At 33.9% G+C, this 19,442-nt stretch overlaps 1 protein-coding gene across 1 annotated transcript in view; it reads left to right on the top strand.

Annotated features, from left to right (window-relative positions):
• Positions 1-19,442, top strand: part of LOC129234338 (LIM/homeobox protein Lhx1-like) — a 119,817-nt gene that overhangs the window by 26,596 nt on the left and 73,779 nt on the right. Inside the window, exon 2 of the mRNA XM_054868331.1 lies at positions 13,250-13,461. Coding sequence (XP_054724306.1) covers positions 13,250-13,461 — 212 coding nt within the window. The remainder of the gene's footprint in view (positions 1-13,249; positions 13,462-19,442) is intronic.

Genomic DNA, 19,442 nt, shown 5'->3' with positions numbered 1-19,442 from the left:
GTTAAAACACAGAAAGATCGTAAATGAACGGAAAAATAAGAAATGGAATTTTCGTTCAGTCACGAGAAATTTATAAACGGAAAACTACAACTACGGAGAAATAAGAAATGGAACTTCTGTTAAATCACGGAAAGTCATTGAACGTAAACGTAATATTTACGGCAACTTTGCTGCCGGTACTTTCTCCGTTATTTTCAGGAAATTTTTTTAACAGTGTAGGATTCGACCGATGCATCGGCGCAGATGGTTCAACAATTTAGCCATCGGCATCGGCGGCCGATGCTAACTTGGAGGAAACATCAGCCCATCGGCTTAAAAAACATCGAAAAGCAGATGGAATTGGCCGATGGTTTTCGAAAAAAAGTACCTTTGCTGTTTTTCTTTTAAATACAAAGTAAAGGGAGTTATTGTTTTCATATAAATTTTTTTACTTGAATTTTAGTAGGAATTTCTATTTTAGTTACCTCTGAAAGAACTTTTAATACTGCATTCAGGTACAAACAAGTTAATTATTGCGTTCACTGTTAAAAAAAATTCCTGAAAATAACGGAGAAAGTACCGGCAGCAAAGTTGCCGTAAATATTACGTTTACGTTCAATGACTTTCCGTGATTTAACAGAAGTTCCATTTCTTATTTCTCCGTAGTTGTAGTTTTCCGTTTATAAATTTCTAGTGACTGAACGAAAATTCCATTTCTTATTTTTCCGTTCATTTACGATCTTTCTGTGTTTTAACAGAATTTACGTTCCTTATTTTTTCATTGCGATATTTTTTCCATTTCTCACTTTCCCGTATTTAAGTAAAAAGATTTTATTTTCAAAAAATATTTAAAAAGTTATGTCAAGTATTGACTTTTCGTTTCATTAAAAATTTAATTCTTTAAAATGATATATAATACAGATATAGTTAACTGTTCTAAAATTATTACTTTCTTTTAATTTGCATTTGTTACTCAAAGATTTTTTAAATTAACATCTTGGAGGGAGAACTTACCTAACGTACGAAGCATCCATTTGCTGACCAAAACTTTTTATATCAACTTCAGATCAGTCAAATTAATCAAATAGTACTAGCAGAAAAATTGATGGATTTGAATAGGACACCAATTATCCCTGCTGATACTGTTCGATATTCCCTTCGCCGTACATTGTCTGGGGTGGCATGGAAAAACATACATGAAAAATATGATATTTTTATTTGCAGAATATGTCAAACAAAATGCTATTAAAAACAGGTTGACGTTATCATATAATAATATACCTGATAGAGAGTACCGCATATCTATTGTGTTTAAAAACAGAATCATTGACATGCAGGTGAAGAATTTTTGGTTCAGATGCTACCCCCCCCCCCCCCAATGATATCCAAATATTTCACTCATTGAAATCGCAACATAGATTTTTAGTACATAATCATTATTACTTAAGCATATATCAATATCAATCAGTTCGTTTTACCCGAACTGTTTTTCCAAGAAACTTGCAATAATCTCAAATAAGTTGTTGGATAAGATCTTAATAAATTAAATTAAGTACTTATTGTAGCCAAAACTTTCATTGTATATATTAAAGATCAACAATACACCTTTATTTAGAGATTTAAAATAGTTACTTTCAGTATTCCAAACTGTGAAGCGAATCCCCCCCCCCCCAAAGAAGAGTGATTTTTCCTATGTTGCTCGCACACCACGATAATCTCCGGTATAGATACGAAATGGCATTTAGTGTATTAACTTTCAAGAATGCGTAAGAGCAATAAAAAATAACTCTATAATAGTTGTATAAATTCTAAATAAACTATCATCGGAATTCTATCAAATGCATATTAACAAGGAAAATACATTTGTATTAACATGTACAAAGATATTCAACAACACTTACATATGACCAGCGGTGCTAAATGCATCTGGATACAGCTAATCCAATAGGCTTTATTTTAAATTGATAACACGAGATCCTTAAACTATTCTCATTGCTAGAGCACACAATATGACTAACGAATAGAATTGTTCAAAGTATTGAGCAAAATATTAAAACCACAAAAATATTCTAATACTGACTCAGTAAAACCCACATCAAATCACCAGGGCGATCAAAACACATCTGCCAGTCTAAAAATGGCGCGAACATTTTTCCAAACCTACAAAGCTCAAAGGCGTATAAACAATTTCGACATACGAGTATATTACTCTCCAGACATGAAATAGCAAGCTATCTATTTTGTCTACAGCATCTGAGTTATTATTCTAAATATGCTTTTAATTAGCAAAATGTAACATTGCGATTAATAAGCACTATCAATAAGTGATGTTTATCATGACTTGAAGACTAATCGGAGCAAAGTACAGCACAGCGGCAACCCTAGAAATGGAAAAATTCCGTTTTCGTCGGGATGTTTACGTTTTTGTAAGGAAAAAATACATTTTGAAGCATTACAGAAATATTCTGTTAAAATCAGTCAGAAAACTACCTGAATTTTCAGTTTTTTTTAACAGTGTTGTTTTTTGCGGTTGGATGTATTTATGTATCTCTCATAAGTCATATCTCAAAAATGGTAAGATGTTAGAAGATTAAAATTTCATATGTGGGGTCTGCTTAAATTCCAGTTGTGCACTTCCTTTTTGTTTTCAATCGAATGTTCTAAAAGGCCTATTTACTCATCTTTTTGTGGCTATCGCAATTACTTATTTCAGTGCAAAACTAATATAGCGTCTTAGACTGATTATTTGGTGATATATTGCCGAATTGGAGACCAACTTGGAAACAAATATGAGATGGTGAAACCGGTTTTGTGACATTTTGTTAGATTCCCGCTGAACCGACATTAATATTTAATTTTTCAATATTTGTAATATGTATCACAGTAATGCAGTCTTTCCTGTATCGCTTCGACGGAGTTACAAGTTTGGGGCCCGTCGAAATACAATTTATGGGTCCTCTTTCCCTATCACGGAACTTATAAAACATTTATCATATAAGCACTTCCTTTTACAAAAAAGGAAGTATTGTATTCGCGAAAAAAATTTCACTCAAAAATCAGCCTTAATTTCCATTTTGCTCACCCCCGAATGAATGTTGAGTTTATTTTTCAACCCGACCACACGTGGATATATGTTTAGGAACATACAGACGCCCGAAATATCCATTTTGATGTTTCCCGAATTAATTACAACTAGTTTTTTCGTAACGTCTGTATGTACGTATGTATGTGCGTATGTATGTCGCATAACTCAAGAACGGTATGTCCTAGAAAGTTGAAATTCGGTACGTAGACTCCTAGTGAGGTCTAGTTGCGCATCTCCCTTTTTGGTTGCATTCGGGTGTTTCTAAAAGGGTCTTTTGCCCCTTTTTGGGGGAAAATCATTGTTAATTTCGATGTAAACTCAGCGGTGTTATAATTTGTCGGACACTTGGCAATATATCGCCAGTCTTTTGGTCGCCAAGTTTTGTCGCCAACTTGGCGACAAATTTGGCGATTTTTTTTTTTAAATTTGGTTTTAAATTGGCCACTTTCGGTGATATTTAGAGAGTAAACTATTGAATCACAATAAAATTGCCAATAATGGAGAAATGACATTTGAATTGGAGTAAAAGGAAGCCATGTGATGCACACATCAGCTAGTTCTGAATTATGTTCATTGCGAAATTTCTATTACATGTTAAATGCATAAACGTGTGTGTGAGATTGGAGCGTAAAATTTTATGTAGGGAAATGTGGCTAAGTGAAATAGTTAAGATACTTACCGTTCCAAAATGAACAAATTAAGCTTTGTTTTGATAATTGTAATATATAAATAAAGAAGACTGTTTTTTATAACCATACTTGAATTTAAAAACGTTCATTTTCAGCAGTCAATTTGTAACTTAAAAATAGGAGAATTGTCTTTCTTTTTACTTCCTTTTACAAAAAAGGAATTATTGTATTCGCGAAAAAAAATTTCGCTCAAAAAACGGCCCTAATTTCTATTTTTCTCACCCCGAATGAATGTTGAGTTTTTTTCTACAAGATCGCACGTGGATATATGCCTAGGAACGTACAGACACCCGAAATATCCATCTGGACGACCCCCGAGTCAATTACAACGAATTTTCTCGTGACTTTCGTATGTACGTATGTATGTGCGTATGTGTGTATGTATCTCGAATACCTCAAAAACGGTATGTCCTAGAAAGTTGAAATTTGGTACGTAGACTCCTAATGGGGTCTAGTTATGCACCTTCACTTTTGGTTGCATTCGGATGTTCCTAAAGGGGTTTTTTGCTTCTTTTTGGGGGGGAAATATTGTTAATTTCGATGTAATTTCAAGTTGTGTTATAATTTGTCGGACACTGGGCGATATATCGCCAGTCTTATGGTCGCCAAGTTTTGTCGCCAACTTGGTGACAAATTTGGCGATTTTTTTCCTTTTTACTTCCTTTTACAAAAAAGGAAGTATTGTATTCGCAAAAATAATTTCACCCAAAAATCGGCCTTAATTTCCATTTTGCTCACCCCCAAATGAATGTTGATTTTTTTTTTTTCAATCCGACCACACGTGGATACGTGCCTAGGAACGTACACACACCCGAAATATCCATTTTAACGATCCCTGAGTTAATTACAGCGAGTTTTCTCGTGACGTCTGTAGGTACATTGTGCGCTATGTGCGTATGTGTGTATGTATGCCGCATAACTCAAAAACGAAATGTGATAGAAAGTTGAAATTTGGTACGTAGACTCCTAGTGGGAACTAGTTGTGCATCTTCCTTTTTAGTTGCATTCGGGTGCTCCAAAGTGGGTCGTTTTTCCCTTTTTGGGGGGAAATCATTGTTAATTTTGATGTAAACTCAAGTGGTGTTATAATTTGGCGGACACTTTGCGAGGTATCGCCATTCTTTTGGTCGCCAACTTGGCGACAAATTTGGCAAAAAAAAATTTTTTTTTTTTTAATCTTGTTTCAATTTGGCCACTGTTGGTGATATTTAGAGGGTACACTGTTAAAACTACAGGTTGCGTTTGGCACCTTTCAGGGGTGAAAAGCTTGTTCACCAGCGACACCCAATATGGAGCCAAAATGGCACCTCTTATTTGGGTGAAAAACAGGCACCTTCTAAAAGATAGGCAGCTTGGGTGACCAGAAAGAACCTTCTGAGAGAAAAATGGCACCCTTACTGATTTCTACAGTAGTTCCTACTCCCCCCTCTTCCGTATTGTGTGTGTGTTTGAGTACAGTTGTGTAGTTGTTCTTTTTTTACATATATCTAGTTTTGATCCATGATATTCTACGTTTTGGACATTTTTCACATTGAATTAAGCACTGGAAAAGATTAAAACTTGTAATTACAACATTTGATCACATTTCAGAGTTTTCAACATAGTTAAGAAGCGTTGCTTTAATTCATCTGATCGTGCTCTAACTCAGTGTTTCTCATCCTCTTTAGACCCACGACAGGTAAAAGCAAATGAAAGGAATTACGGACCAGTGAAATTTTTATCCTTTTCTTTAAATTAATAAAATAAATAATAATAATGAAAATAACAACTCTGGGGCCGTTAAAAACGTGCCGTTTAAAAATAAATAAAACAATAAATATCTCCCCCCTTTACTTGGTATCAAAGAGCTGTCACAAACATATTTAAATTTAAAGACTAGAAGTTTTTCGCCACTTTTAAAAACCAAAAGAAATTTCTAACGCTATATTATCGGCTTCACATAATAACACCAATTAGATAACCGCTAACAGGAAATGATTCAAACACTTGAATGGAAAAAAAAAAAAAAAACTAGACGGAACGAGTTTTATTTTTTAGTTCATTTTTTCCCGCTTGCTATTCTGTTTTATAATCTACGAAGCACAAGAATCATTTTTTTCATTATTTCATCTCACTTGTTGATTATTATCTTACTGCTGGTCAATAACGTGGTGGTTAAACGTTCCTTATCGAGTACTCAAAAAAATAATGATAGATATTTTTAGTATCGGTTTGAATGTTGGAAATATCAATACAGTAACCGTTAAACAATAAAAAGCAGTAAACGTACTTTTAAAAACACTTTTAACTATGTTTGAAAGCCCTGAAAGCTACAAAGTGATCAAAAGCTGTACTTACTTGTTATTTTGGAGTTGAATCCTCGAAAGTTTTAATCCTAGACGAGTTTTAATCCAATATTTTACTTAATTCAATGTGAACGTAACATCGAGGTACTGATCCTGCGTAAGCCATATCAGTAGTGGTTGAATGAATGTCGAAGTCAACGCGCATGCGTAACGATTCATTCTGCGATTGCCTGCTGTTTTCGCACTCCTGCTGCGTTTCCTGGCTAGTATGGCACCCTTCGGTACCATGCCTTCACCTTAGGGGGAATATATTCTCTCGTCTGGAACCCCTGGTTTTAACAGTGTAAACTATTGAATCACATTAAAATTGCCAGTAATGGGGAAATGACATTAAATTGGAGTAAAAGGAAGTCATGTGATGCACACATCAGCTCGTTTTTATGTGCAGTTTCTGAGTAAGTGTTCAGCCGCACTTCGAGTCTTACTGTTTCTAGTTCGCTTTTCGTTTCAAAGGTGTATTTTCGTAATCTAGCCACCAGATATCTCCAAATGTGTTCCATTTAGTTTAAATCTGGCGATTGAGGAGATATTTCTAAGCTTATGGACAATTTTTGAGGCGCCAAACGCAAATGTGTGCTTCTTATCGTTATCTTGATAAAAACAAAGTTGTTTCCGATTACCAAATTTTGGGCTTATAGTTTAAAATTGTTTTTTAAAATATTTAAATGAACAGCATGATTCATTATTTTATCAAAAAATTCCAAACTTCCAAGTCCTGATGCTGATATGCACCCTCACAGAAGAACACCTTTACCGTCCTGATTAACTGATCTTAAGATTAAAAATTCCTCATTTCTTCTTCTATTCACAATTATACAACAATTCAACCCAAAATGTTGAATATGTTTTCATCTATTAGTAAGACGTTGCTCTAAAACGTTTTGAGTTTATTTATCATTGATTTTACGATGGAAAGAGTAAGTTTTCTGTTTTTCGCACGAACAAGCAAATTTCTGTCGGAAGAGGTCTCATTTAATCCAGCTAATCAGAGAACTTGGCGAACAATTGTAGGTGAAAATTAAACGTAAAATGTTTCATTCAATTCTGCAGAATTTTTTTAGCACTCAAATGTGTATTTTTCATAATTTTTTTAACTTTAAATCTCCGATCACGCTTTGTTAACTTTGCCAGTTGACCGTTTCTTACCTTGTTTTCGATCCGATTCTTGTCTTTAAAGCATTTTATCAAGCACTTCACTATGGAATGGCATAAATTAACTAATTTAGAGACATTTCAAACCAATTTACGGCTACTGTGAGGGAAAAAAATCAAATTTCGAATCGTGTTAATGGTTTTTTATGCATACCTGCCATTTAGAAATAATAAGCAAAATATTTGTGAATAAATAAACAAAAAATGAAAGCCAAATAACTTTAGTGTCATCACAATGCAAAAATAATAATAATAAAAAAAACGACACATGATAATTTTAATCATGAATTTATTCAAAAATAAAATCTGGCAATATTTGGAAAAAAACTACTGGGTTTTATTCAGAATGGCATATGAATGGTGGGAAAAAAAATTGGACTTCATATTCAAATTCAATTTCGCGTTATTTTGGTTTTACTACAAAATTTCAAGGTGTACGAACACTTTTGGGAGCCCCTGTAAATTCCGAACATAAAGGCGGATTTACTTCAAATTTTGTTGGAAATAGCTCTCGACGATCTACTCCCGACTCCGAGAATTTTGGGGCACTTGACTCCGACTCCTGTGTCCGAAAATTAGACAGATTCCGACTCCCCGACTTTGACTTCGTAGCTTTGGCAAAAATTTATATACGGAGGAAAAATGACTGACTCTGACTCTTGGAAATTCGGCTCGACTCCTGTATCAAAAAAGAAGTCCTACTCTGACTCCTCAAACATTGGCAGACTTGCGACTTTAAGGGAAAATGATCGATTTCAACTCGAGTCTTTGAATTAAAAACTTTCGTCTCTCAAATCTCTCTTGGCGAACAAATTCTCAGTCTTTTATGTTTTTACATAAAAAGTATGCGCAGACTTTTTTTTTTTTGCGATAATGAAAATTATTTTTTTAAGAAGAATTTTTTTTTTAATTTATTTTTGAAAGCACAAGTGTTTTTGAAAGTTAATTTTTTCAAAAAATTATTTTTTGGCAACAGGGGAAAAAACAAACGATTTTTTTTATATATGATGTATTTTTTTAATTAAGATTTTAATTTTAATTTTTTTTTTCTTTTTTTTCTTTTTTTTTTTTTTTTTTTGAAAACGGTTAAAGATTTTTTTTAATGTAAAAAATGTATTAGCTGCTTTGTTTTAAACAAGCTACTACTATATTTGTTTGTTTATTTAATTTTTACGCATTTAATTGTTTCGATGAGAGAGGCATATTTTATTTCTTGAAATCACCTTAAAATATTAAAAAATTATGTTTGAAATAATTTGCAATTTTAGCTAATTTTGAGAATATTGACCAGATACTAGAAAGTCGATATATTGGTATGCGGGAAAGTTCGTTTAGTTCTAGATAGAACTTCTTGTTTAACATCAGGAAAATGGTGGGAAGAATAAGAAAGGGAGGGGGAAGGATTCTTCAAATCCTTGACAATCTTAGCAATTTATTTCCGTTTGATTTTTTCTTTTTTATTTTTCTTTTTTTTTTTTTGGCCATCGGCCATTGGCCATTTGGAGAAAACAATCGTCCATCGGCCATCTTTAAACAATCAGCATCGGTCCATCAGCCAAAAAATGGCATCGGTCGAGCCCTAAAAAAAACCCTTCCCAATTCAGATATAATCTGCAGGCCTTCTCAAGAATCTGCGACGGGTGTCTCAATGGATCTGTTTCTGCTACCGCGGGTAGGAGAGGGTAAGAAAGTTGGATATATTACGAAAGTATCTGTACCTCAGAGCCAGACTTACATAAGTCCAAAAACTGTGATTTCCGGTTTATTAGTGTATTATGTGTAGAATCCTACTCCGCATCGAGCCAATTGAATGTAATTCTAAAAAAAGAAAAGGAAAGAAAGAAATCCTTTGTAATTATTTACCAGTGTTAAAAAAACGCACGTTCCATTCTTTGCTTGCGCCAGACAAACGTTCTCCCTCTCTCCCGTAAAGCAGCGATTATGTGACTTATGTTAGTTTGGCACTGAGGTACAGGTGTCTGCTAGGTAGCGGACACAGCGCAACGCTGTAAAATACGTCGCAGATTCTTGAGAAAGTCCTCAACTATTTCTTAGCTGCATGGCAATGGCACTATAATATCTTATATCGTTGGAGATAAGTCTGATTTGAAGGTGACTTAGAACACCTTCTTCCTTCGAAACAAGATTGTAAAAAATAGTTTCTTTCACAAACGAGTTTATCCCCTACACCAGCAAAACTTTCTTCTTCAATCTAAAACATTCTGCTTGAAAATATCAGAATGGAAAGTACGGATGGAATTGTAACTGAAGCCGAGATGCACTTCTCTCGAGTAGTAGGTCTGAAACAATAAAAGTTCCTTCAGTACTTAGAAACTTTTTCAGGCATTCAGCAAGAATTCGGCGATCTTAATAGCTTCTTTTTCCTTTTGCAAAAAGTAGAGTATCTCAGTTGCTCATAAAACTTGAATAAAAAAAAATAAACAAATAAAATATAACTTTACCTCATCGTCTATTTTATTACTTTTAGTTGACGGTTTGGCAAAAAAAAAAAAAAATCTTTTCAGAGAATTAATTCAAACATCGACTAGATTATATGGTTAAAGGTGCATCGTATTATAAGCAGTAAAAGTATCAAAAGATGTAATGAAATGTTCATTTGAAATACCAAAATTAGGCATTTAAATTAGGTGCTATCTCGGGTGCTATCAGGTTCAGTGGCGCAGAGAAGGAGGGGGGGGGGCACCTCGCAAAGTCATTGGTTTTAACATAAATGCAAGTTCTAATAACAGTAGTTTATGCATATGAAAAAGCTGTTTTGATTATTTAAAAAAAAAAAACCTTCAGAAGGTATTTTTGATCAAAAAAAAAAAAAAAAACCCTCCAGAAAGCATGTTTCATCAAAAAAAAAACTATAGAAGGAATTTTTGATCTAAAAAAATCCCCCCAGAAAGTATTTCTGGCTGCGCTAGTGATCAGGTTCTATTTAATAAAGAACGGCAATAAAATCGCAGGTTTGATTAAGGAATTTGTTGGTTGATGATACGTGCACACGTAATACTTACCTATGTGTGGGTATTTTTGTGCGTTTGAGTGAGTGTTTTTAGCTTTTTTTATTATACTTCTACCCGTTCTACTACTGTAAAACAAACGTGAAAATGTGTGAATCTATATGTGAATCTATGTGGATATATGCATTGAAAGCAGATCCAGCACTTCTTTTATTTAAAATTAACCCCTGTATTATATTGTGTGTGTCTGTAAACCGATTTCTTTTTCTAGTAGAAGATTCATTGATACCGGTGTTCCTTTAATTTATCACATTAAAAAGTTGAGATATGAGTTTGTAGACACAGAGGAACAGTGAAGAAATAATTCAAGACGAACGGACGCGACCTAAAATCCTTTTCTTATCTTCATTATATGAGTGGTTTTCTAAGCATGAAATCTTTCACCACGGAACCGTGAACGCAAGAACAACACCACGAGTTCTAAACAAAAAAGAGAGGTTCGCGGCCATCAGAGTGTGGACGCTGAAAAAAAAACTTTTCCTTTTTTTCCCTCTTCAGATCTTTTTTATACACATATTTATTCGAATCCTGCCGGCCGTAGCACTGTCCTTTCCAGAAGTCGAAAAGAATGATTCGAAAACCGCAAAAAGGCAAAAAAGAAGGCCTGGGATCATTACCATTTTAAAATGGTTCCGCCCAGCGGTCATTCTGGAACTAAGTGGCTCTTTTGCAAGCCCGTTATTATCTGTTCTTGAGGCGGCTAATGGTCACTGGGGTCAATTGACCGTAACGTGTTGCGCCGCCTGGTGACAGCCGCGGGGTAAAGGATCAACCGATTAATCATGTAAAAAAAATGCCTGTTCTTTTCCCATCGGAATTCCGCAAATAAAGGAATTCCCCCCTAAAACTTCAACAACGTTTTTTAAGCAATCATTTATATTTGCCACTTTTGCATCTCCACTAACAAACTTGGATTCCCGAAACCGGTAGCAGAAACAGCGTGACACCGAAATGAGTCGCAGATAATCAAAGAACTCAGCAGACTATTTCTTAGTTGAGTGAGAAAAAGAGTCGAAAAGTTTTAAAGAAAAAAAGTCTTAACTTTCAGCTAATAAGGATTTATACCGCATTTTCTGGAAAATAAGCCCCAAGATGTATGTACTTGTATCCTTAAATTAGCATCTTATATTTAAGCATTTCTTGGGGTCGATTTAGATAGTACGATTAATCTAATTTCTGTGTTCATCGTGAAGTCTTTTTTTTTTAAATTATCAATCTGCGTCGCCAATTCTTGAGAAACAGAAATCTGCAACCCGAAGCTTAAATCTTGGATAATATCCTGGACTGCCGGATACTATCCAAGGATTAAGCTTCAATTCTCGAATTTGAAGAGTCTAATTTAATGATGCAATCTCTTTCTCTTTTGTTTCTCAAACTTCGCACTCGATATAGTGATTTTTTTTTTTTTTTTTTTTTTGAGCAATCACGATTGCTTATTGTTCTCACTTGACTGTTTTGAATTCTTATCATTTTGTTTTCCCACCGCCACCCCTCCGCACCATCACGGTCGACGGGTTCCTCATGATGCTGCTCCTATAGCGAAAGCCGTCTCCAGGTTGCATCCATGTCCTACACACACGCGCATACATACACAACTACACACACACACTCATACATACACACACGCATACATACAGACACCTACACATACACAAAAACATACACACAACTACCCACACATTCATGCCTGCACACACACACACAAACACACATGCCTACACACACATACACATACCCCCTACACACAAACACACACACCGCCCACACACAAACACACACGCCTACATACACACACTCGTGATTGCGAAAAGCATAATTTGAATTCAAGATGTCAAAATTCAAATTATTATTTTTTTTTTTTTTCAGTTTCATAGGCATAGAAGACGCATTATTATGTCTTACGACATTCTCGTGAATTTCGCAGGAATTTCTGTTCATCAATTTTAACACAATCTGTAAATGTGAAGTTTTTGTTAAATTTTTTTTTCCAACAGTAGGAGTTTTTTTTTAATATATTTTTTTTTTAATATGTAAGACAGAGTAAATTATTTTTATTTTAAAATACTTATGCTTTTTTCTTATCACAGTAAGCAATTTTCTAACTGCTTTGAAGTTATTGCAAAACTGTACATTATCACGTATTTTTGACCCCGATGCAACAAAGAATGAGGCTATGAGTTTGACGTGTCTGTTCATCTGTATATGTGTCCGTGGCACGTAGCTCCTAAACAGATGAACCTGTTTTGATAACTTTTTTCTGTTCTAAAGGATACTTGATCGAAAGTGTTCTTAGCTAGTTCTTCTTTTTATGACTTTAACTACCAAAGACATTAATTAAAAAATCGAAAATCAGCGTTTTTTTCGCAATTTTGGTAGTAAAAACATATTTGTACATTTAGCATATTAGTACAATTTTGAAGCATATATTATCTACAATCTAAGCCATTTTTTCACTTTATCGGTAACGATGTCATTGTTGGTTGACAAGGAAAGACAGCTCAATGATTTAAAACTTTTACCTGTTGCCAGTTTCCATTTGTTAACAAATAAAGCACTTGTAAATCATCTTAAAATATAGGGAAGGCTTTAAAAATTTTGAAAAAAATCCATTTCTCCTTTCGATTTTGCTTTTGTGACTAGCAAATTTTACGAAGTGTGTTTCACCTTCTGTTTCCGTGTTTCCCATTACATCTAGAAAAAATTAAATATTTTGTATATGTTCCGAACCGTGAAGATCATCTTAATAGGAGGTCAGCAATCATGCTCGGGGGATTTTAAATTTTAATTTAATATCATTTCTTGTACACGAATCTACAGTCAAGGCAGAAGTAAACATTTCACCCGAAAATGGTTAAAATAAGATTAACGGTATTTTAACCATCTCATTTTTCTGTTATCAGTTCCCAAAACTCTGTTGCCACAAGTGTTATAATTGGTCAAATATATTTAGTTACAATATGTTTCTTTCAGGCGCTTCGGCACAAAGTGCGGAGGGTGTTCGCAGGGCATCTGCCCCACCGACCTGGTGCGCAGGGCCCGGGGTCGGGTGTACCACGTGGCTTGCTTCACGTGCCTGCTGTGCCGGAAACAGCCGTCGACGGGAGAGGAGCTCTACGTGCTGGACGAGACACGTTTCGTCTGTAAAGAGGATTTCAACAGACAGCAGCAGCAGCAACAGCATGGTGAGTGGAGCGTGGAATGCTTTCCATCCTTTGAGTACTAAGCTCCTGATATGGAGATATATGCATCGAAAATCGTTTTCTCAACAATAAAATGACCGCTGATAACTGAAAGATTTTACGTATTTATAGCATAAGAAAATATACCTCATCAATCCATTACAGGAAAATGTCTTTTTTTCACTCCGTTACAGGATGCCCAATCCATCCAGTCCGAATACGACAACATTATCAAACCATTACAGGATGACGATCTCTTCTTCACTGTTCTAAATCCTTGCTTCTTTTGATTTTCGTTCATCTCCAGCGAAACTAAGGAAGTTTATCGCAGCATTTTGACTCCGGAGGGTTTCCGGACAGTTGATGATGATGCCATGAGCTTGTCTGCCCAAAGTTTTAGTGGTCCACTTGTCGTCCTTTCATGCTACACATCCAGACCCGCCATTTAGGATGCATTTTGTATTTAGAAGGGAGCAATTGCTCTTTTGACGTTTAGGAGCATATAATACGTGAATTGACGTATTTTGCATTTCGTCTCTGCAATATGTATTAAGTACATACTCTTTTGCCTACTCCTCTTCGAAATCTTTGAAATGAAGGACCTCTGCACAATTGGTCCATCACCATTCAAAACGTATTGAAAATTCATGTCCAGAAACAGACTATTTGTAATTCATCTCTTGTGGGAAACTGAGCCTCGAAACTTTCGAATAGTAATGGCATTCACTGATATTGGTGTCACATGGAGAAACAGTTGTCAGTCCCTAGGAAATGGATCTGCAAATGGTGAGGATTCAACAGACATCCCCAATTAGAAACAAATAAGGTAGATAAAAGAAAAAAAAAAAATTTTTTTTAATCAAAGCTGTAAAGTCGAAACTAGAATCAATAAGTAATCAAGATAAAGAATAATATCAAGATAATATCTCAAAGTAAGAAACAGTATATGAAATGATACCCATCTCTTAGCCACTTTCAAGAGCTTTATTAAGAACCGGCATTAATGCACAATCACTGTATTGAAAATATGGAGAAATGAATCTGCTGTTGCTAAAATGGGTCCAGTAAATTTCCTGTTATTGTGCTGCCAAGGGCAGTTTAGCAACATCCCCTCTTCAATTTCACGAATAATTTAAGTTAAAAGCTCTAAATTTTAAAATTCTACAAAATTGAAATTGGAAGATGTAATTTGAAATTTGACAGAATCCATTGCTTAAGATATCGAACATATATTATGAATACTGCATTCTCATCTACAGCGATATGTTTTTTTTTCTCCATTAATTTTTTTTTTCTCCTCAAAAGAGTGCGAACATTGCATTGACGAACATTGCGAACAACCGTTTTTTTCGTACTCATTCTATAATTAAAACCAAATTAATTAAAATAAGTAAACATAAAATTTTAGTTGCTTTCTAAATTGTTTACGGTGTTTTTACTGTCATTGTTAACAATTTTAGAGAAAATCGATCACACTTCTCCTGACTTACTACAAGATTCACCAAGATTTTACATAAACCTTCTTCAAATTAGGTACAGATATCTTCATCAGAATAACGACAGCATCGACTTCCAATGCTTTTCTCTGGAGTTCAATTCTAGAATTATTTTATTTCTCGCAATCAGAACATCCAGACTTACGCTATCAGCAAAACAGAATAAAATGTAAAATTTACCCTCTAGATAGATATTCGAGGAAAATTATAAGAAAATCTCAGTTTCCTATTGGCTTTAAGCAAAATTGAAAATGTAACTGATGTAAAATTTACTTCGCTAATCAAAACGCATAATTTTCGGTTACGAATCGTAATTCAATTTTTTCTTTCAAGTATTTGATGTAGGCATTTGCCGTCGTCACTCGTCTGCTTTTGGTCACTCGTCTGGTGTGCTAATTCTACATTACCTAGCAGTTTGTTTGGCTTTCTTGGCTCCTTTAAGAGGTTTTCCGCCTCCAGCTTCCTATTCCGTGCTGATGAGTGCTAAAAAGCACGAAACTGCAGCCCTCGGATGGAATAACTGAGCTGGCGGTGTATTTGATGTAGTTCAGTATAACAAAGGACATACTTTGAATACTTCTGGGCAAGCGCCAAATGCTCTATTAAATAGTCTTATTTTCTTGACGTGTCTCTGCAGGGTTGCTATTTTGTCTCCTTTTTTGTAAAAAGTTCGGGACGCCGGAAGAAACTGGACAAAATGGACAAAACTTGACGAAAGGGATAAAATGGACGAAATGAAAAATAATCTGATTATACATACATACATTTATTATTATGTTGTAATAATATTAGTATATTTTTCTAATACATTTTCTATTATGAATTAATCATTTAATTAAAATAGAATCATTAGCTTTAGAATTTCATACATCTAAAATAAATAATTACACATTGGAGCAGTTAATTTTAGATCATAATTTACTTAAAAGTAATAAAATTTAACAATGTGAAAATCTATTGGGCATGTTTAGACTATTACATACAATAGTAGAAAATAAACTCAATGGGAAAGTCTAATGAAATGCTTGGAAACATACATACAAAACAAAGATTTATATACTAAAAATATTTTATAAATGTTATATTTTTCGAGTTTTTATTGATTTCACCCCCATAGTAAAATATTTATGTACTCATCATATTTTATGGATATGTTAATGTCATACAAATTAAGGAAAATTAATACTTGAGTAGGTTTGTGGGTACTCAGAACAGTGTACCGGAAGAGGCTATAATAGGCAAGAGGGTAGATAGCTTTAAAAGGGCCAATAATCTTCATCGGGAACTAATAAATTGACTAGGAACAGTCTAGTCAGAGTGCTAATCATCACATTTATATTAGTATTGCAAGAACAGATTTCACTTCATGCCAACGTTTCTTTTATTAATATCAAGCAGTTTTGCTTTTTTTTAAATTTTTTAATATGATTTTTAATATTTTGAAACCTCAAGCTTTAAAAACTTTTTGTTTCTACTTCTTAATTTTATAAATGCACTTATTATAGGCAATAAACCTCCATATCATAAATCTTAAAATTTACAGCTGATGTGCTTGTTTTATAAAGACTATTACATGCATTATAATTTATTTTAACACTCATTTGATTTACTAACACACTTACATAAACTTCAACTGATCTTCCTTTTTTTTATTTTCACTTTAAAATATTTTACAATCAATTGCTTATATACAGCTATTTTTACATTAAAATATTACTTGAATAGGAAAAATCTATACAATTATTTATTATTTCCAAACTTAAAAATTTTAATTCAAAACTTTCAGTTTACTGATAAAGTGGATGAAATGGACAAAATGACATTTTGTCCGGGACGGTTTTTTTCGGGGTGGACAAAATGGGACAACCCTGTGTCTCTGTGCCATAAGACAAAACTACCATTGTCCTCCTCGAAAGCTGCTGTCCACTGCAGTGAGGTTTCCTGACTCAAACAAATCCAATATTTAAATCCCTGCCATTATTCATCCCGTTGACCTGTGGTCAAGCTAATAAATGATCCTTGGTGGGGTGGATAGGAGGCGGAATTTCATCCAATCGAGCATGAATCATAGGTGCTCACCCCTCGTATCGTAGGGGAATGAAAAATCTCCCCATGAAGTCCATACACCTGCACTAGGTGGTAACTGAAGAATATTGATATTTTGTACTGGGGGAAACCAAACTTCAGGAAAACAAAACGTTACAAAACGAAAAATATATTCTAAACCTTCCAAAACTACTAATCATCTTCTTTCGTTCTTATGAATTTTTAATCACAGTAGTCATTAATTCAGATTTTCTAAAATACAGATGCAATTAAATAAACGTGTAATAATGATGACAGCAATTTTGGATTGTAATCGTCTTTCCTTTCCCTTGTTCTCCCGTTCCATCTAGAAAAATTTAAATCTTATAAATAAATTTTATATTTTTTCTGGCCTTAAGAGCTTTTTCCAACAAAGCTTTTCATTGACAAATCCGCTTTAAGTTCGCAATTGATATTTGTCTTAAATTTATCCGTAAGCGTTAGTATTAAATTTTTTGAACTGTTCAAAATTGAACGAAAAAATGTTCAAATCAAAAAATGAAATACGGGAATGAGAGGTATCGTCGGCAAGATCTTAAAATATAAAAAAAAGTTTGTTTGAATCGTACTACTCGTTGAAGGAGGGGGGAGGGGTTAGCAGACAAGGCAACCGACATACACGCCATCCCCCAACCCTATTTTCTAATTGTTAATATTTTGATAATTAATCTATTTTTGACTCTTTTTTTTTTTTTGTACTAAGCGATATTTTTACGATACATGAACCTTAACTCATTAATCCACCTTTCATGCCTTTATTTATTTTATTTTACTTTAATGGGAAAGCAGGCAAAAAATGAACTTAAAACATCGTATGTAATCAATAAATTACTTTAAAAAAAAAAAAACGCCTTCAAAAAACACCTAGGAACTAAAAAGCAAAAAATAACTGATTACACTTACATACTATTTCCTACCCAAACCTAAAAATTAAATTTATTTTACAATTCCAGTACAAAAATCAACTAAACTAAACACCGAAGTATAAAATAAACACTGATTTTAATTACTGTACCATGAATTATTTTAAATACCTAACTAATTATATACCATCTCTTAATTTTTAATTAACTTTTGAAGTCGGGGCCTCCTATAAACTACTACCTAACCCAACTGACAACCCACCGAATTCCGAATTAAACACTAATTTAACTAAACGCGAAATTATTCTTAAAAAAAAACTAAACCTACTCAGTTACATCCAGAATGTTAAAAAGCTAAATAATTACACGTTTTAAGGAAAGTAGAAAAATGCTCACAGCTAATTACTTTTTACTATCAAATTTTCAATGAAATCCTATCCCAGAAAATGGTGGATGGAACAGAAAACCACTTGTCATATGAAAGTACACTGTTAAAACCAGGGGTTCCAGACGAGTGAAAATATTCGCTCTAAGGTGAAAGCATAGTGCCTGAAGGTGCAACGCAGGCCAGAAAATAGAGGAGGAGCCAAAACAGCATGCAATCGCAGAGAGACTCATTGCGCATGCGCTTTTTGCTTAGACATACATTCAACCACCTCAATATAGCGGACAAATGATGATTGCGTTTGTGTGTCTCTCACATTGAATGAAGTACTATTGGATTAAAACACAACTTTTCTAGGATTAGTTATCCGAAATTACACGTAAGTACAGCTTTTGATCACTTAGCTTTTAGGGCTTTCAAACATAGTTAAGTGTTTAAAAGTGCATTTATTGCTTTTCAGTAACCGTTAGTCTTCTAGTTCCCGTTTACCGTTACTGTCCTGAAATTTCCATCATTCAAAACGCTACTAAAAATATCTGTCATTATTTTCTTGAATACTCGATAAGCAGCTTTTATTAGTCACCAAAAGAACCTTAATAAAAATGTTTCTTGTGCTTCGTAGATTATAACAGAAAGCTAGCGAGAAAAAAAATCTCTCTCAGTCTAGCTCTTTTTCTCTTTTTTTTTGCTTTTTCATTCAAGTGTTAGAATCATTTCCTGTTAGCGGTCCTCGATAGCGTTAGAACTTTCCTTTTATTTAACTGTTGAAAAACTTTATGTGCATTTTATTTTGTTACTCTTGATTAACGTTTATGAAACGATTTTGTTTTTCCGTAATTGTAATATCCCTGAATATTTTTGGCTCATCATGTAAATAATCCATAAGTACAGCTATGCTTCATTTTCGGAATACGTCAAGTTTTAGTAAATGTATAATTTCTCACATGTTTTAAATAATTACTCGTTTTTAAATTATAACGTATTTGTGACAGATGTTTGATACCAAGTGAAGGGGTGGATATTTATTGTTTTATTAATTTTTTACATTACTTTTTGTAAAAAAAGAAAAAAAAACATCAGAACCCTGAATTTTTTCACATGTTTTTTAACGACCCCAGAGTTATTATTCATATTATTTATTTTATGATTTTTTAA

Source organism: Uloborus diversus, chromosome 1 (assembly GCF_026930045.1).
Source record: "Uloborus diversus isolate 005 chromosome 1, Udiv.v.3.1, whole genome shotgun sequence".
NCBI classification, from domain to species: domain Eukaryota; kingdom Metazoa; phylum Arthropoda; class Arachnida; order Araneae; family Uloboridae; genus Uloborus; species Uloborus diversus.
The sequence above is the reverse complement of the archived record's forward strand: the minus strand, read 5'-3'. Positions and strand labels throughout refer to the sequence as shown.